General features: G+C 39.3%; 1 protein-coding gene across 8 annotated transcripts in view; it reads right to left on the bottom strand.

Annotated features, from left to right (window-relative positions):
• Positions 1 to 19,381, bottom strand: part of ARHGAP12 (Rho GTPase activating protein 12) — a 123,595-nt gene that overhangs the window by 87,674 nt on the left and 16,540 nt on the right. For all 8 annotated transcript variants that reach the window (XM_032259680.1, XM_032259682.1, XM_032259684.1 and 5 more), the window contains exons 2-3: positions 18,589 to 18,627; positions 15,961 to 16,715 (exon numbers count right to left, since the gene is read on the bottom strand). In XM_032259680.1, coding sequence (XP_032115571.1) covers positions 15,961 to 16,638 — 678 coding nt within the window. In that variant the 5' untranslated portion in view covers positions 16,639 to 16,715; positions 18,589 to 18,627. The remainder of the gene's footprint in view (positions 1 to 15,960; positions 16,716 to 18,588; positions 18,628 to 19,381) is intronic.

Genomic DNA, 19,381 nt, shown 5'->3' with positions numbered 1-19,381 from the left:
GATGGTCTCGATCTCTTGACCTTGTGATCCACCCGCCTCGGCCTCCCAAAGTGCTGGGATTACAGGCTTGAGCCACCGCGCCAGGCAGAATTAGGTTTTCTAATTCACCAAAACTTACTTAGGCCATTATATAGCAGAAATCATAGATACTAAAGGAAGACTAAGCCCCTAAATTGCCTAGAATTCCTAACTTTAGACACACTCTAAGCAATAAAAGAATTAAGCAGGAAGTCTATGGTAAGACTGGGCTGGTGACAAAGCAGCATTTCAGAAAATTTTAAGAAAGCTAAATGACTCCATGGTTCCAGGAGTATGGCAAGAGAGGACTTATCAAAAAGATTTATCAGCAATGAGCGAGGATTTGGATGAAAGGGGACACTATTAACTGACTATTCAAAGCCAGTTTACACTTGTTTTTAGATTCAGTACCATCTATGTAGAAATAGATTTAGGAAAATCTCTAACAAACATTAAAACAAAAAGGAGTTTATACCTAATCCTGAATTAACCAGAAAATCCAATTAGCCTAAGAAAAATCCCATTCCTCAAGCATTCTTCTTAACTGAAATTCCATTTTATACAAATATTTTTCCCAATAGTGAAACTGCACATACAGCATGATTCATACTTTGCAAATATATGTATATATACTTAAAAATGTATTTTTAAAATACACTAAACACCTGTATTAGCAGCCTACAGAATTTAGAAAAAAGACTAAAAGGAAATATTTAAATGGTTTTCAATTAGAACTAAAGCTGAAATCTGTTATATGTAAATTTTCAGTGCACAAAAGAAGTAGCACTCAAATGTAAATTTCCTCAGCAAGGCAATTCTATAGAAGGGTGCATCTCACAGATGGAGCACTGGCGAGCGCACTCCTGGACAAGGGGTTCTTATTCCTGATGCAGGTAGCCCCTACTGCTGTGTCGTTCCCCTACTGGCTAGGGTTGGACCACACAGTTTAAGCTAATTCCAATTGGTTATTTTAAAGCAGGGGTACAAGCTGGAGTGGCGGGGTGGGTAGTTTGGTGGGAAGGACAGTTTTGGCGGGAAGGTGACCAGGGGTGACTCAGGTCAAAGCAGGTGACCAGGGCAGGTGACCGGAGCAGGTGACCAGAACAGCTGACCAGGATGAGTCAGGACAGAGTAGGGGACTAGAGGAACAGATGTGAACTACTGATTAGAACTGGTGGAAAAGGTTGTTTACTGAAACCACAAGGAAGTTAAAACTTAAAGTTTAAACGGAGAATTAAAGAACAAGAGAGTCTAACGTACTAACATACTGATTCTCTGAAGAGAAATCTGTATATCTAACAAATCTATAACAAATTTGGGAATTGGTTTTGTGAACTCATTATACTATGATAATAGCACCTTGAAATGCTGGTTGATGAGTTGTTCCATACATAACATTTTCCAAATGAACATAAGATTAGGCTTCAAATGCCAGAAATGTGTTAGTTTTTTTTATCATCAATGAATAAACTCCTTCTACAAATGTATATGCCAACATAAAAAGTGAGTATACAAGAAATGTAAACATTTCTAGATTTATGGTCATCATCATAAAAACGCAGTATTGCATTTTTAAGATAACGTGATTCTAAGCTTTATAGATTTCTGGCCTTCCTCCTAAATGTCAGATTGTCAATTATCACTTTTCCTTCTGGCATCATGTCAGCATCATAGAGAAAAAAGTCTTATTTCTACTCCCCTGTTTTAGATGATGCTTTCTAATGATAGGGACCTGGGAAACTTGATACTTAAGATTGGTAAGACACACATATTAAAGGAACATCAATGAGATTACAAGGAAAAAAACAGGACTTCGGCAAAGTGTATGGTTCTTAATAAACCATACAAAAACATCTCATAAAATCAATGAGTTAGGCAAGGTGGCAAGATACGAGATGAACGTAAAAATCAACTGTACAACTTCCTATTTTAGCTCTGACGTAGCAAGCTTAGAAGTCATCACTCTCATCCTAACATCAAGACATAAGCTGCACAAACTGAAAATAATTATTTCTTGGACCTGTTACAGAACCAAAGTCACAAGACAAACCACTACCCCAAAATTTGGAGAGCAAGGCAAATTCAGAATCACATAGATCCATTTCCCTGGAACAGAAACCCTGGAGCTATAAACTGGAAGGAACATTTAAATGGTAATTTCAATGAATTGCTAGAGGATAAGTGTGGACTTGGATGAGAATGACTAACTTCTGGGAGTGGCAGTCTTGAAAGAGGGACCTTATACTTTTGCGGTGTTTACTTCCAAAAACAACACCAGATTCCTATAGTAAAAAGCCAAGAGTATTCCCATTGCTCTGACAAGGGGAGGGAAAAATAACTAGTATGAAATAAACCCAAGTCATTCATCATAACAAAGACTTACTTCCCAGACTTACAAAGACTTAAAAGGGCTTACCAAAGCCTTATCCGACCTGAGGAAAGGGCACTTCCCAGACTCTACATCCCTGGTCTTGCCTAGGGGAAAAGGTAAACTAAGAGACACTTGCGAAGTTCACAGCTCAATGACACATACACACTAAAGACTGAGATTTAACCCTAACAGAACACTATCCCCTTCCCCACACTTTACCATCACTCCAACAGGTCTCCAATACATTAACACTGGACTGAGGGGCACAGGGTGGAAGTTGGATAAAGGGGCCTACATGAAGTAATACTAAGGAAAAGCTCTTAGAGACTAAAACACTGATGTCTGAGGAATTTAAAGCCTCTGGTACCCATGCCTACAGCAAACATTAAAGGCAATCCAGTTTCTACCCAGATTAACCCAATACCTCACTTCAGTTCCTGTCATCTGATATATGATGTCTAGTTTTTAACCAAAAATTACAAGGCATGCCAAAAGGCAAGAAAAAAACAGTCTGAAGAAACAAAGCAAGCATCAGAATCAAACTCAGTTGTGGCACAGATGGAATTATTAGACAGGAAATTTAAAATATCTACCAATAGGCTGGGTATAGTGGCTCGCTCCTGTAATCCCAGCACTTTGGGAGGCCAAAGCAGGCAGATTGCTTGCGCCCAAGAGTTTGAGACCAGCCTAGGCAACATGGTGAAATCCCATGTCTACAAAAAAGATACAAAAACTAGCCAGGCATGGGGGCAGGTGCCTGTGGTCCCAGCTACTTGGGAGGCTGAGGTGGGAAAACTGCTTAAAACCAAGAAGTGAAGGCTACAGTGAGCCATGATAGCACCACTGCACTCCAGCCTAGGCAACAGAGCAAAACCTTGTCTCAAAAAAAAATTTACTATTAATATGTTAAGGGCTATAAAGGAAAAACTTAACAACATATAAGAACAAATGAGTAATGTAAGCAGAATTGTAAAATCTAAGAATCAAAAAAAAATGCAAGAAATTAAAACATTGTTACAGAATAGAAAATGCCTTTGATGGTATGATTAGTAGACTGGACACAGCTGGGAAAAGAATCAGTAAGCTTGCAGATATGCCAAGAGAATGTCCCAAACTGAAAGCAGGATAAATACTGAAAAACCTACACAAAGGCATATCATATTTGAACTGCAGAAAACCAAAGATGAAGAGAAAATCCTGAAAGAAGCCAGAAGGAAAAAAACACGTTAACTACAGAGAAACAAAGATATAAGAATTACAGCAAGCTTCTCTCAGAAACCATGCAAGAGAGTGGGGTGAAATATTTAAAGGGTAGAAAGAAAATAATCACAGCTAGCATTCTACATCCAAAGAAATTATGCATCAAAATTAAGTAGAAATATACATTTTCTTGAACAAATAAAAATGAGGGGCTGGGCCAGGTGCAGTGGCTCACGCCTATAATTCCAGCACTTTGGGAGGCTGAGGCAGGCAGATCAGGAGTTCTAGACCAGACTGGCCAACATGGTGAAACCCCATCTTTACCAAAAATATAAAAATGAGCCAGATGCGGTGGCACGTGCCTGGAATGCCAGCTACTCGGGAGGCTGAGGCAGGAGAATTGCTTGAACCCAGGAGGGAAAGGTTGAAATAAGCTGAGATCATGCCACTGCACTCCAGCCTGGGTGACAGGGCAAGACTCCACCTCAAAAAAAAAAAAAAAAAAATGAGGGGTTGGGCAAGGTGGTTCACACCTATAATCACAGTACTTTGGGAGATCAAGGCAGGAGGATCACTTGAGCCAGCAGTTCAAGACCAAAGACCAACCTGGGCCATGAAGTGAGACCCTGACTCTACAAAAAATTAAAATAAGAAAAAAAATAAACAGGTGTGGTGGCATACACCTACAGTCCTAGTTACTTGGGGGGCTGTGGCAGGAGGATTGCTTCAGCCCAGGATTGCTTGCACCCTCAACCAGGAGGCGGCGAGCTATGATTGTGACACTGAACTTCATCTTGAGTGACAGAACAAGATCCTGTCTCAAAAAATTTAAAAATGAGAGAAATCAGTGCAACTAGATCTGCTCTGCGAGAAATGTTAATATTGTTAAAATGGCACTACTCCCCAAATGATATATAGACTTAAGGCAATCCCTATCTATCTCGGCTGGTTTCTTTACAGAAACTGATTCCACAATTCATACAGAACTGCAAAGGACACAGAAGAGACAAAACACTCTTGAAAAAGAAAATAAAGTAGGAGGACTAACACTTTCTAATTTTAAAACTTACTACATAGCAAGAGTAATCGAGACAATCCTGTACATGTATAAGGATAAACAGATGAATGGAATAAAACTGAGAGTACAGAAATAAACCGTGTGTCTTTGCTCAAATGATTTTCAACAAGGGTACCAAACCATTCAATAAGTCTTTTCCACAAAATGCACTGGGACAACTAAATAGCCACATAGAAAAAAATGAAGTTGGACCCTTAACTTGACACCATACATAAAAAGTAACTCAAAATGAATCAGAAACTTAAATGTATTAGCTAAAACTATAAAATAAGAGAAAATATAAGAGTAAATCTTATGGCCTCAGATATGGCAATAGATTATCTTAGATATAACACCAAAAGCACAGTGCAGTAGTGTATACCCTGTAGTCCTAGCTTCTAAGGAGGTCGAGGTGAGAGGATCACTTGAGCCCAGGAGTTCAAGACAGCAATCAGCTATGACTGCACCTGTGAATAGCCATTGCACTCCAGCCTGGACAATCTAGTGAGATCCCGCCTCTTTAAAAATAGGCTATTATCAAGAAAATGAAAAAACAACTACAGAAGAGATGTTGGGAGACGGGAGAAAATATTTTCAAATCATATATTTGGTAAGTTACCTCTACCAAAACTATATAACGAATTTTTACAACTCAGTAATAAAACAGCAGCACAACTTAAAAATGGGCCAAGGATTTGAATAAACATGTCTCCAAGGAAAATATATAAATAGCAAATGAACATATAATAAGATGTTTGCCGAGGCGGGTGGATCACGAGGTCAAGAGATCGAGACCATCCTGGTCAACATGGTGAAACCCCATCTCTACTAAAAATACAAAAAATTAGCTGGGCATGGTGGCGCATGCCTGTAATCCCAGCTACTCAGGAGGCTGAGGCAGGAGAATTGCCTGAACCCAGGAGGCGGGGGTTGCGGTGAGCTGAGATCGTGCCATTGCACTCCAGCCTGGGCAACAAGAGCGAAACTCTGTCTCAAAAAAAAAAAAGAAAAAAAAAAATGCAAATGAAAACCACAATCAGATACTTTCTACTCACTAGAACAACCATAAGCAAAAAGTCAGATAATAAAAAGTATTGACAAGGATGTGGAGAAACTGGAACCCTTATGCATTGCTGGTGGAAGCGTAAAATGGTACGGCTACCTTGGAAAACACTCTGGCAGTTCCTCAAAGTTAGACACAAATTTGCCCTATTACCCAGCAATTCCACTCCTAGGTATCTACTAAAGAGAAATGAAAACACGTCCACAGACATTTATAGCAGAATTATTCATACTGCCCAGAAAAGGTGGTAATAAGTGAAATGCTCCAAAGGTGGCAGATGGATAAACAACAGAATATTATTCCACCATGAAAAGGAATGAAGTACTGATACATGCTACAACATGGCTGAACACTGAAAACATTTAGCTAAGTGTAAGAAACCAGTCACAAAAGACCACATAAATATTATTCCACTGCAATAAAAGGTCCAGAATAGGAAAATCTATAGAGATAGAGAGTAGATTAACAGTTGATTGGTGCTGTGGAGCACAGAGAACAGCGGGGTGATAGCTAAAGGGTACAGAAAACTACAGAGCTCTAATGAACGTTATCAAATGCAGTCTAAATAAATGAAGATGTAGTCCTTGTCCATGGATTATAAGACTCTTGTGTTAAGATGTCAATTCTTTCCAATTTGATCTATAGATTCAACCCAATTCCAATCAAAATCCCAACAAACTATTTTGTAGATATGGACAAAGTAAAATTTAAACCTTACATGGAAACGCAAAAGACTTAGAATAGCCAACACAATACTGAAGTACAACAAAGTAGGAAGACACATATTAGTTATTTTCAACACTTATTTTAAAGCTACATTACATCCAGACAGCATGGTATCAGCAAAAGAATGACAGATCAATGGAACAGAATAAAAAGTTCAGAAACATACCCGAAAGACATAGTGAATTGATCTTTGACAAAGGAACAGTCAATTCAATGGAGAGAGAAACGTCTTTACAACAAATGATGGTCAAACAATTAGATGGATATATGTGAAGAAAATGAACCTAGATAAAGACCTTACACCTTTCACAAAAAATTAAGTAAAAATGGATCACAGGCCTGTATTTTAGGAGAAAAACTATATAAATTCTAGAAGTGAAGAAGAAAATCTAGGTGATTTTCAGTTTGGCAATGAGTTTTTTGATACAACAGTAAAAATACGATCCAAGAGAGGAATAATTGTTTAGTTTTGTACTTTATTAAAACTGAAAACTACTGCTCTACAAAAGTCACTGTTAAGAGAACGAAAAGACAAGCTACAGAGTGGGAAGTATTTGTAAAACATCTATCTGATTAAGGAATTTCCATTCAAAATATACAAGAAACTCTTAAAATTGATCAATAAGAAAACAACCCAATTAAAAACTGACAAAATACCTGAATAAGCACTTCACCAAAGAAGATATAAAGATGGCAAATAATACGCATATGAAAAATGCTCAACACTGCTTGTTATTAAGAAATGCAAATTAAAACGATGAGATACCTTACATCTATTAGAATGGGTGAAATCCAACATAACTAGTAATAACAAATGCTGGTTAATATGTGGTGCAACTCTCATCCACTGCTGATGGGAATAGAAAATAAAAAACCACTCTGAAAGACAGTCTGGCAGTTTTTTACAAAGCTAAACAGAGTCATATCACGCTACAGTCAAACATATCATTGATCATGTTCTTAAAGCTTTATCCATCTAATCTGAACCTGCTAATGAATGCTCATTGAAGTTTTTTTTTTTTTTTTTGAGATGGAGTTTCGCTTTTGTTACCCAGGCTGGAGTGCAATGGCGCAATCTCGGCTCACCGCAACCTCCGCCTCCCAGGTTCAGGCAATTCTCCTGCCCCAGCCTCCTGAGTCGCTGGGATTACAGGCGCGCGCCACCATGCCCAGCTGATTTTTTGTATTTTTAGTAGAGACGGGGTTTCACCATGTTGACCAGGATGGTCTCGACCTCTTGACCTCGTGATCCACCCACCTCGGCCTCCCACAGTGCTGGGATTACAGGCTTGAGCCACCGCGCCCGGCCTGAAGTTTTATTAATAACCAACAAAAACTGAAAGCAGCCAAGACATCACTCAATAGATAAATGAATAAACTGTGATATAGCCATATAATTAGATTATACAGCAATAAAAAGAAATGAGCTATCAGGCCATGAGAAGGCATGGATGAATCTTAAATATACACTCCCAAGTGAAAGAAGCCAAACTAAAAAGGCTACCTACTGTGTAATTCCAATTAAAAGACATTCTAGAATAGACATAACTACAATGAGAGTCAACGAATGAGTGGTTGCCAGAAGTGTAAGGGAAGAAAGGATAAATAGGTGAAACACAGGGGATGTTAAAGCAGTAATTATATCCTGTATGGTGATGTAATTTGTGGATACACAATATTGTGCATTTGTCAAAACCCATTTAAGTTTACCACACAAAAATGAACCTCAATGTATGCAATTTTTTTTTAATGTAGGAGTTTAAGGTAGGTCAGGAATTCCAGAATGGAATGCAGAATATGACAAAATAACTTAATTTTATTAAAAATGTATGAAACTGGGCTGGGCTCAGTGGCTCACGCCTGAAATCCCAGTACTATGAGAGGCCAAGGCTGGCAGATCACTTGAGGTCAGGAGTTCAACATCAGCCTGTCCAACATAAAGCAAACCCCATCTCTACTAAAAATACAAAAAATTAGCTGGGCATGGTGGTGCACACTTGTAATATCAGCTACTTGGGAGACTGAGACAGGAGGATCACCTAAGCCTGAGAGGTGGTTGGTTGCAGTGAGGCGAGATCACATCACTGTACTCCAGTCTGGGTGAGAGAACAAAAACCCAATCTAAAAAAAAAAAAAAGTTGAAACTACCTCAAACCAAGATAAGAGAAAAGGTGCTAATCTCAAAAGCTTTGAAAATGTGTAGAATGTGGACAACTAAAGTTACTATATTCTAGTACATAAATACTATATTCTAGTTGATAAAGTCACATTCCACAGGGGTACAAGTTAATAATTCTAACACTCCTGCATGTGTATACCAGAGGCTATAGGGGAGAATTCTCTCTTTGCTGCTTCCAGCTTCTGGTGGCTGCTGGCATTCCTTGGCTTGTGGCCACATCACTCATATCTTAAAGGCCAGTAACTTCAGATCTTTGTTTCTTCTTTACATAGCATTCTCTGTGTACACTGCCCTCTACCTCTCTCTTATAAAGACATTTGTGATTACACAGAGGGTTCAGGCTGATCTTATCAAGATCCTTAACTTAACTACAACTGCAAAAACCCCTTTCCCAAATAAGGTAACATTTACAGGTTCCAGGGATTAGGACCTATATCTTTGGTAAGTATTATTTAGCCTACCACAATAGCTAAAAACAATTGTAAAAAAGAAGAATAAAGGGAAAGGAATCAGTTTACCTGATTTCGAGACTTATTGTGTAGCTATAGTAAATAAGACTGCATGGTTATTAAAGACGGGACATATATGAGTGAAACAGAATAGAGGACTCAGAAATAGATCCACACAAAGGTGCCCGAATTATTTTGACCAAGGTAGAAGACGATTTATTGGAGGAAAGACAGCCTTTTCAAAAAATGGTGCTATAATAATTAGCTATCCATAGGCCAAAAAAAAAAAAGAACCTTGATCTAAGGCTCACACCTCATATAAAAATTAAACTCATGGCCAGGCACAGTGACTCATTCCTATAATCCCAACATGCTGGGAGGCTTAGGCAAGAGGATCACTTGAGGCCAGGAGTTCAAGACTAGCCTGGGCAACACAGTGAAACCCTATCTCTACAAAAAAATTATAAACTAGCTGGGCAAGGTGTCACATGCCTGTAGTCCCAACTACTCAGGAGGCTGAGAAGATCACTTGGGCTCAGGGGTTCAAGATTGTAATGAGCTACAATGGTGCCACTGCATTCCAGCCTGGACGACAGAGCAAGATCCCATCTCAAAAAGAAAGAAAGAAAGAAAAAATACTCAAAATGGATTGCAAATTCAAACATAAAATGTGAAACTATAAATTTAAAAAAATAATAAGATAGCATTCAGGATCGAAGGCTTCTGTGATGGTTAACTGTATGTGTCAAATGGGCTGGGCCACAATACCCAGATATTTCCATTATTCTGAAAGTTTCTTTGACAGTGTGGTTTTACTTGGATGAAATTAACACTTTTAAATGTGGACTGAGAGTATAGCAGATTGCCCCCCAGAATGTGGGTGGGCCTCATCCAATCAAACGAAGGCCTGAATAGAACAGACTGACCTACCTCAAGCAAGAAGAAATTCTGCCACCAGACAAGTGTATCGATTTTAAGTGCAACATCAGCTCTTTCCTGAGTCTCTAGCCTGCCAGTCCACCCTGCAAATTCTGGACTTCATGCATCACTTAATGATGGGGATATTTTCTGAAAATGTAACAATCAATTTCATTTTGGGGCACACATCACAGAGTGTTCTTACACAAAACTAGATGGTATAGCCTACTGCTCCTAGGCTACAAACTTGTACAATCTGTTACTGTACTGTATTCTGTGGGCAACTGGAGCAAAATGGTTAAGTATTTGAGTATCTAAACATAGAAATGCACATTAAGAAGACAGTATTATCAAAAAAAAAAAAAAAAGAAAAAGAAAACAGTATTATCTCAGGTACCACCATCATAGATGCAGTCCATCATTGACTGAAATGTCATTATGCAGTGCATGACTGTATACATACACACACACACACACACACACACACACACACTCCCCCTTATCAGTTCTATTTCTCCAGAGACGCCTAATATAGCTATGAGTTCTTAGACTTGACATAAAAGCATAATCTATAAAAGGGAAAACTGATAAACTGGACTTCCACAAAGTTAAAACTAGTTCTTAGACTTAACACAAAACCATGATTCCACAAAAGGAAAACCCGATAAACAGGACTTCATCAAAGTTTAAAACTTTGGCTCTGCAAAAACTCTATTAAGAGGATGAAAAGGCAAGCTACATGCTGGGAGAAAATATCTGCAAACCACATATGTGGCAAATGGCTACTATCTAAACTATGTTAAAAAAAAAAAAAAAAAAAACTCTCCAAATTCAACAGTTAAAAAAAAACAAGCAATCCAATTAGAAAATGGGCAAAAGACATGCAGAAACATTTCAATGAAGAGGATGTATCAATGGCAAATAAACACATGAAAACATATTCAACATGAGTAGCCATCAGAGAAATGCACATCAAAATCAAAATGAGATATCATTACCCACCTATCAGAATGGTTAAAATAAAAAAAACAGCGACAACACTAAACACCTAGCACACAGAGGAACCAGATTACTCATACGTTGCTAATGGGAATGTAAAATGGTACACTCTGTAAAAATGCTTTGACTATTTCCTAAAAACTAACCATGCAACTACTTTATGAATAGCAATTTCACTTGTGGGCATATATCCAAAAAATATCAAAAGTTATATTCACATAAATATCTGTAGGGAAATGTTTATAGCAGCTTTGTTTGCAACAGCCAAAAACTGGAAACAACATAGATGTTCTTCAATGGATGAATGCTTAAACTGTGGTACATCCATACCATAGAGTATTACTCAGCAACAAAAAGAACAAATTATTGATAACATACAGCAGCCTGGCTCAATCTGCAGGGTTATACTGAATGAAAAGGCCAATCCCCAAAGGTATGATTCCGTTTATATAAAATTCTTCAAATGACTAAATTATAGCAATGGAGAACAGATGAGTGGCGATCAGGGTTAAGGTGGGAGGGAATTGGTTATGGCTATAAAAGGGCAACATACAGAATCCCTGTGGAGATGGAAATGCTCAGCATATTAACTGTACCAATATAAAACCCCTGATTGTGATATTACAGTATAGTTTTGCAACATGCTACTACTAAAGGTAACTGGATAAAAGGTACAAGAGACCTTTCCAAATTATCATCATTATTATTTTGAGACAGGATTGCACTCTGTTGCCCAAGCTGGAGTGCAATGGCACAATCTCAGGTCCCTGCAACCTCTGCCTCCTGGGCTCAAGTGATCCTCCCACCTCAGCCTCCAAACAGCTGGGACAATAGGCACATGCCACCACACCCAACTAATTTTTGTAGAGACAGGGTTTCACCGTGTTGCCCAGTTTAGTCTCGAACTCCTGGGCCCAGGCAATCTTCCCACTTCGGCCTCTCAAAAGTACTACTACAGGCATGTGCCACTTCACCCAGCCGCCAAATTATTTCTTGTAACTGCTTATGAATCTACAATTATCTCAAAATGAAAAGTTTAATTAAAGAAGACTGATGAGTAGTGACGTAAGTCAGAAAAATGAAAACCTCCTAGGAGAGACATAGGAGCTGAGGATGTGGATATTGTGGAAGGGGCTTGAGATGGGTAACTGAGTATATACATAAGTAAAAATTCATCAAGCCATACACTAAAAATTAATAATATTTACACCCTGGCTATGCCTGAATAAAAAAATTATTTATTTATTTGTTTTATTTTATTCTTGAGATGGGAGTCTCACTCTGTCACCCAGGCTAGAGTACAGTGGTGTGATCTCCGCTCACCGCAACCTCCACCTCCCAGGTTCAAACAATTCTCCCACCTCAACCTCCTGAGTAGCTGGGATTACAGGTGCCTGCCACCACAGCAAGCTAATTTTTTTATTTTTTAGTTAAGATGAGTTTTCACCATGTTGGCCAGGCTGGTCTCAAACTCTTGACCTCAGGTGGTCCACCCACCTCAGACTCCCAAAGTGCTGGCATTACAGGCGTAAGCCACTGTGCCCAGCCAAAAAATTATTTCAATTTGGCATCTGATCATTAATCTTGTTGACTGTGAGGGCGTATTATGTATAAAATTTTGTGGAGATTTTTGGGTTTTGTTTTTTAGAGACAAGGTCTCACTATGTCACTCAGGCTAGTCTCAAACTCCTGGCCTCAAGTGAACCTCCCACCTCAGCCTCCTGCATAGCTGGGACTAGAGACACACACTAAAATTCTTTTTACTGCCTTGTAAATGTATCAACAATGAAACCATGAGTATCTTTAGCAGAAATTGTTTGGGTGGTGTGGTGGAGCCAGAAATCACACTAAAGAGGTTACCAAGTGAGTGGTAAATGAGGAAATGCAGAAAGTGAATACATACCACTCTTTCCAAAGGTCACCAATAAAAGTAAAGGAAGATAAAACAATGCTCAGAGGGGAAGGCGCAGCTGAAGAAGAGCCTTACTAAGATGAGAAAAACATGAGCAAATGTAAATGCTGAAAAACACTTGAGAACAAGTCTAAAACCCTATGAGCACAATACTATATAATCTTTGGCACAAGGTGAGTGAAATGTGGGAAGAGTGAATGAGAAGAAAATGCTTTGATTGAACAGGAAACGCTTGCATTGTACTGGGGGAAAAGAGGATTGTTGATACAGGTATATTTATACATCTGATGGTGGAAATAATAAGATAACAATAATAATGGCAGCTACATTTCACGGTATACTTATTGTTATAGCCAGTCCCCAAGGGGGCTCCTCAAAGATCCTCAAATCCTGGTATGCACACCCCTGTGTAGTCTCCTCCCACACAGAAGAGGGCTGAACTGCACAATCATTTGGACATGACAGTGGGAAATTTCCAAAATGAGGACATAAAAGACAATGCAGTGTCTACCACATTCTCTCTACTCCGTCTGGAGAAAGCTATAAACAACACACAAGCAGCCATGAAGAGGCCCAACTAGCCCCACATGAGTGAGCCATCTTCAGAAGCAGCTCCTCCAGCCTCGGCCTTCATTAGGACTGTTGGCAACCTTGGGAGATAGCCCTAGCCTTCGGAATCACCCAACTAAGCTACTTCTGATTTAGTGACTCACAGGAATCAAGTGATAATGTTTACTATTTTAAGCCATTTAAAATGGGGGTAGTTTATTAAGCATTAATACATATATAATGCATTTATCGGCCAGGCACGGTGGCTCTCGCCTGTAATCCAAGCACTTTGGGGGCCACGGCTGGCGGATCACCTGAGGTCGGGAGTTCAAGACCAGCCTGACCAACATGGTGAAACCCCGTCTATAAAAAAAATAAATAAATAAAAATAATGCATTTATCATGTGCCTCAAGAACCCTGGGACTCCAACTTTAAAATGAAGAAACTAAAACAAAGAGGTTCAGTAATTTTCCCCGATTATCACACAGCTGACAAGTGATATAGGACCAGATTCCAATCTAAAGCCAGTACTATTAACTATGTGCTCCCCAAAGTTGAAGTAGTTTCCATCCCATGGCTTTCATGTTTGCAGTAAAGTGGAAGGCAAGGTTATCTTCTCACGAGAGCAGGGGAAAGTAAGTGAATCAGATAACTAAGGAAAATGGAGACGGTCCAGAAGAGCAGCCATGGAGAATTAGGAAGAGGGCTGGCTGGAGAAATCTAAAAGGATTTCCAAACAGTGTTAAGTCTCCAGGAGAGATTACAAGCCATGGAACTCCAGGGCAGTGAACTTAATTTAAGATGACTGTAGGCCGGGCGCGGTGGCTCAAGCCTGTAATCCCAGCACTTTGGGAGGCCGAGGCGGGTGGATCACGAGGGCAAGAGATCGAGACCATCCTGGTCAACATGGTGAAACCCCGTCTCTACTAAAAATACAAAAAATCAGCTGGGCATGGTGGCGCGTGCCTGTAATCCCAGCTACTCAGGAGGCTGAGGCAGGAGAATTGCCTGAACCCGGGAGGCGGAGGTTGCGGTGAGCCGAGATCGCGCCATTGCACTCCAGCCTGGGTAACATGAGTGAAACTCCGCCTCAAAAAAAAAAAAAAAAAAAAAGATACATAGGATTGTGTGTGTACATAAATATAAAATGTAATTTGAAGTGTGAAATAGTGGTGATGGCTGGATGGAATTCTGTGTCTTTCCTAAAGCCCATTAATTCCCTAAGGAGCTATATATAGAAAAATAGCTATATATTCTGTGTTAGAGTATCACATAAAGACGGAATAAAAACCCATTAAGACACACAATGATAAACTGACGGAGCAACTTAATGTAGCTTCCTTCATCTCAAACACTAGAAGTTTTTCTAGAGAGTCTTCCCTTTTTCCTATTTTCATTCCACAATGTCACAAGAAAAATTACAACCTATAGAAAGAATATACTTCCATGACAATCAGACCTCACTTAAGGGCACACCTCACAATTATTCACAGACGTGATGAATAATCTTACAACAGAGCTTCACACCAAAAATTCATTATTTTTAAATTTACTTAAAATTAGACTTTTCAAAATATATTCAAGTTTCAACTTCATGCATGTACTTTTAAAATGTCTTCACTCGAGAAATAAAATGGCATAGACCTAATCTCAAAAGAAAGTTAGGTTTAAAAAAAAAAAAAAGCCAGGTACAGTGGCACACACCTATAATCCCAGCTCTCTAGAGGCCAAGGCAGGAGGATCACTTGAGCCCAGAAAGCAACCAGCCTGGGCAACATAGTGAGACCCTGTCTCTGCAGAAACAATTTTTTTTTTTTAATTAGCTGAGTGTAGTGGCACACACCTGTAGTACTAGCTACTGCGGAGGAGCTCAGGTGAGAGGATCACTTGAACCCAGGAGGCACAGGCTGCAGTGAGCCATGACTGTTCCACTGCATTACAGCCTGGGCAACAGAACAAGACCTTGTCTTCAAATCAAAACAAAAAAAAGAAACATGAAAACAGAAAATGTTTTCCAGGGTAATATGCACTGAAATCAAGTGTGGATACTTAAGACACTTAAGACAAAAGTTAGCAGTTAATATTCCAATGACATCTTTCCTCATATAACCATTATCACCTGAAGACTTCTTGGAAACAAGTTAAAATGGGTACAGGTAGAAAAGAGTAAAAACTTTTCTATTAAAAGAAATATCATCACTGAATAAATTAAGTAAATCCCCTCTGCCTTATACATAATCAACAGAGAGAGGGAAAAAAATAGTTTCCACACTTAAAGTAGATCTAGTCCTGTAATGGTATAAAAATAATTATAGAAACCAAAAAGTGACCCTTTATCAACTCCACAAGTTATTTCACATATTTTCTATCTCTTTAAATCAGGAGAGAACCCATGTACTCTGAAAACACAAAGCAAAACAAGTCTTAACTCTTACAAATATTTCAATTAAAACAAAAACGTAATTAATGTTTTTACTAGGGTGGTACAAGTGTTTCCTCATTCTATTTTTAATCTTACCCTTATCTGTTCAGTGGAGCTGCTGCTAAGTTCATCACCAGATTCAGAATCTTGATGTATTCTTTCGGAGCCTTCTCCTGCGGAATCACAAGATTGTTCCTGGGAGAAGCTAGTTTTCTCTATGTCCAAGAACTCTGGACCAGGAAAATGACCAAATAAGCGTGTCCTATTTTGGCTGGAAACTTTAGGAGAATGTGAGTCATTGTTAAACTTTCCATTATTATGGGTCAGGTCCAGACTTAGGTTGATAGTCTGACCTGGATTATAACTGGGTCCAAAATTCTGATTGGCATCACGAATAAGACCTGTTCCTTGAACAGACGACGATGGCTTTCCAAAACTTGAAAGCTCAGGCAATTTGTTCACATTTTCTGTTGATCTCTGAAGATGCAAACTCTGCATTATTTTTGTGGAATTATTTGGCAGACCAGCTACCTGCTTAACAGGTGGCATTAGAGCTTTGCGTGTGACCTCCTTCACATACTGGGCTGGCACATAAAACGCTTTGGAATTCTCATCTGGCTTGACTTGCCACCAGTCATCATTGGTCTTTTTCACCAAGATGTACCGCTCCCCTTGTTTTATGACAATCTTTCTGTCCTTTGCTTCATATTCATAATCATATTCCACCTCAATATACACTTGTCCTGTAATAATCTTCCCACTTCTGTCAGCCATTTTCACTCAATAATATTCACCTCTCAAAAAGGATGTTATGCCACATTATGGCTTTATGGCTTGTTGGGTGAAGATAGCTGTTTCATTTAAATGGAGGAAGAGAATGAAGAAAAAAGTTAATGCAAACTGGATTTGGTATTTACTCACAAGCAACATAGAGTATAGGTCATTTAAAGAACATTACTTCAAATCCCAAAAAGCAAATGTGTGTCTAATATCATATGTACTGCTACATTAAAAACACTTTCATTCTAATTGTAATCTACATTTTTCAGTCTCTTATGACCAAAGCCAAAGCCAATAACTAGAATAGTAAATATACACTAATCAGGTAGACAGAATCGTTGAGAAGAACTTTCCTTTCTTTCATGACTCCTTCAAATCTCATTCACCTTCTTAGAAAGGCTCACTAATGGCCAGGAGCAGTAGCTCACGCTGTAATCCTGGCACTTTGGGAGGCCAAGGCAGACGGATCACAACAAGGTCAAGAGATCGAGACCATCCTGGCCAACATGGTGAAACCCTGTCTCTATTAAAAATACAAAAATTAACTGGGCATGGTGGCGCGTGCCTGTAGTCCCAGCTACTCAGGAGGCTGAGGCAGGAGAATCGCTTGAACTCAGGAGGCAGAGGTTGCGCTACTGCATTCCAGCCTGGCAACAGAGCAAGACACTGTATCAAAAAAAAAAAAAAAAAAAAAAAAGAAAGAAAGAAAGGCTCACTAATAATAACCAATATGCATTTACTTTTATTTCTATACCAATTCCTAAATATTTTAGTACCTTCTAGAACATAACATTACAGGTTTAAATGATCACCGCATCCTCATGTCGCTATAGCATAAGCCAGTTCTCACCTATCTGTGGATGAATTGTGTTCCCCCAAAAGATAGTTAAAGTCTGAACCCCAGGACCTGGGAATGTAACTTTATTTGGAAAGAGGGTATTTACAGATATAATCAAGTTAAGACAAGGTCATATTTGTTTAGGGCGGGCCCCAAAATCCAATGACTCATGCATTTATAAGGAGAGGGAGATTAAGGGCATGGTGGCTCACACCTGTAATCCCAACATTTTGGGAGGCTGAGCCCAGGAGTTTGAGACTGGCCTGGCCAACATGGCAAAACCCTGCCTCTACAAGAATTATAAAAATTAGCTGGGTGTGGTGGCTTGCACCTGTAGTCCCAGCTATTTGGGAAGCTGAGGTAGGATCTCCTGAGCCCGGGAGGTTGAGATTGTGGTGAGCCAAGATCACGCCACTGCATTCCAAGCTGGGTGACAGAGTGAGACTCTGTCTCCAAAAAAAAAGAAAGAAAGAAAGAAAGAAAGAAAAAAAGGAGAAGGAGATTTACACAGAGGAAAGCTACAGAGGGAGAAGACCATCTGAAGAGAGAGGCAGAAACTGGAGTAGAGTGAAGCAGCTAAAAGCCATGAAACACCAAGGACTGCTGGCAACCACCAGAAGCCGGGAAGGGTTGAGGAAGGAAGGATTCTCCCCTAGAGACTTCTGAGGGAGCACAGCCCTGTCAAAACCAATTTTGGACTTCTAGTCTCCAGACCAGTGAGAGAATAAATATAAATTTCTGCTGTTTAAGCACCCCAGTTTGTAGTGTTTGTTACAACAGCCCTAGGAAACAAATGCATTCAACCCAATGCTCAAGGATCCTAAGGCAAACTGAGATTTACCAAAAATGTGTGAACCTGAGGTTCGATAACAACCTACTAATTTTCTCCAACACACAAGTACTAAGCATATTACTGTACACTACAGGTGTAGTAACCATCATTCTCCTCAGGATAACAATATTCTCTGTGACAGATAAAGCCTCTAAGGCTAGGTGGTAAGTCAATTAGTCACTGATACAATTTTAGTAACTGAAATTTACTTTCTAGACCAACTACTTGACTAACAAACTTAATAAAATACAGTTTCAAAAAAATAAAACATTACCTTAGAACAAGGAGATCTATACCAGTATCACATTTAAACCTGTAAAAAAAAAAAAAAAAAAAATCATTAACTCAAACCAAGATCACTGAAATAAGACTAAGAATATAATGTTGCTTATAATTTTAGAAGCAAAACTTTTTTTTTGAGACGGAGTTTCGCTCGTTACCCAGGCTGCAGTGCAATGGCGCAATCTCGGCTCACCGCAACCTCCGCCTCCTGGGTTCAGGCAATTCTCCGCCTCAGCCTCCTGAGTAGCTGGGATTACAGGTACACGCCACCATGCCCAGCTAATGTTTTGTAGTTTTAGTAGAGATGGGGTTTCACCAGGTTGACCAGGATGGTCTCGATCTCTTGACCTCGTGATCCACCCGCCTCGGCCTCCCAAAGTGCTGGGATTACAGGCGTGAGCCACCGCGCCCGGCCTTTAGAAGCAAAACTTTTTTTATAACTGCTATAAAGAACCAGGAAAGTTTTATACATTAAGATTGTGGTCAGCAACACCCACCAAACACATGCAAACACAACCACCAACAGCCACTGAGGCTTACCACTGCCCTTTCCCGCTACATTTCCACACTGTCTCAACTTCATTTTGTCCCTTATTTTTTATTCTGACAAGCATCTTTGTAAACTTCTGATTACATAAGAAACAACTTTTGTATTATAAAACTGTTAAAAGAACTGCTTTTCAAGTTTATGGTATTGAATAGGTAAAGAGAATAAAAACATATGTTAAAAGTTATTAGGTGTCCTAACACATTTGTCCACTGTTTGTTTGTTCATTTGAGACACA

Source organism: Sapajus apella, unplaced genomic scaffold, assembly GCF_009761245.1.
Source record: "Sapajus apella isolate SASKATOON/1434 unplaced genomic scaffold, GSC_monkey_1.0 scaffold111, whole genome shotgun sequence".
Classification (NCBI taxonomy): domain Eukaryota; kingdom Metazoa; phylum Chordata; class Mammalia; order Primates; family Cebidae; genus Sapajus; species Sapajus apella.
This window is presented reverse-complemented; position numbering and strand designations above follow the sequence as displayed.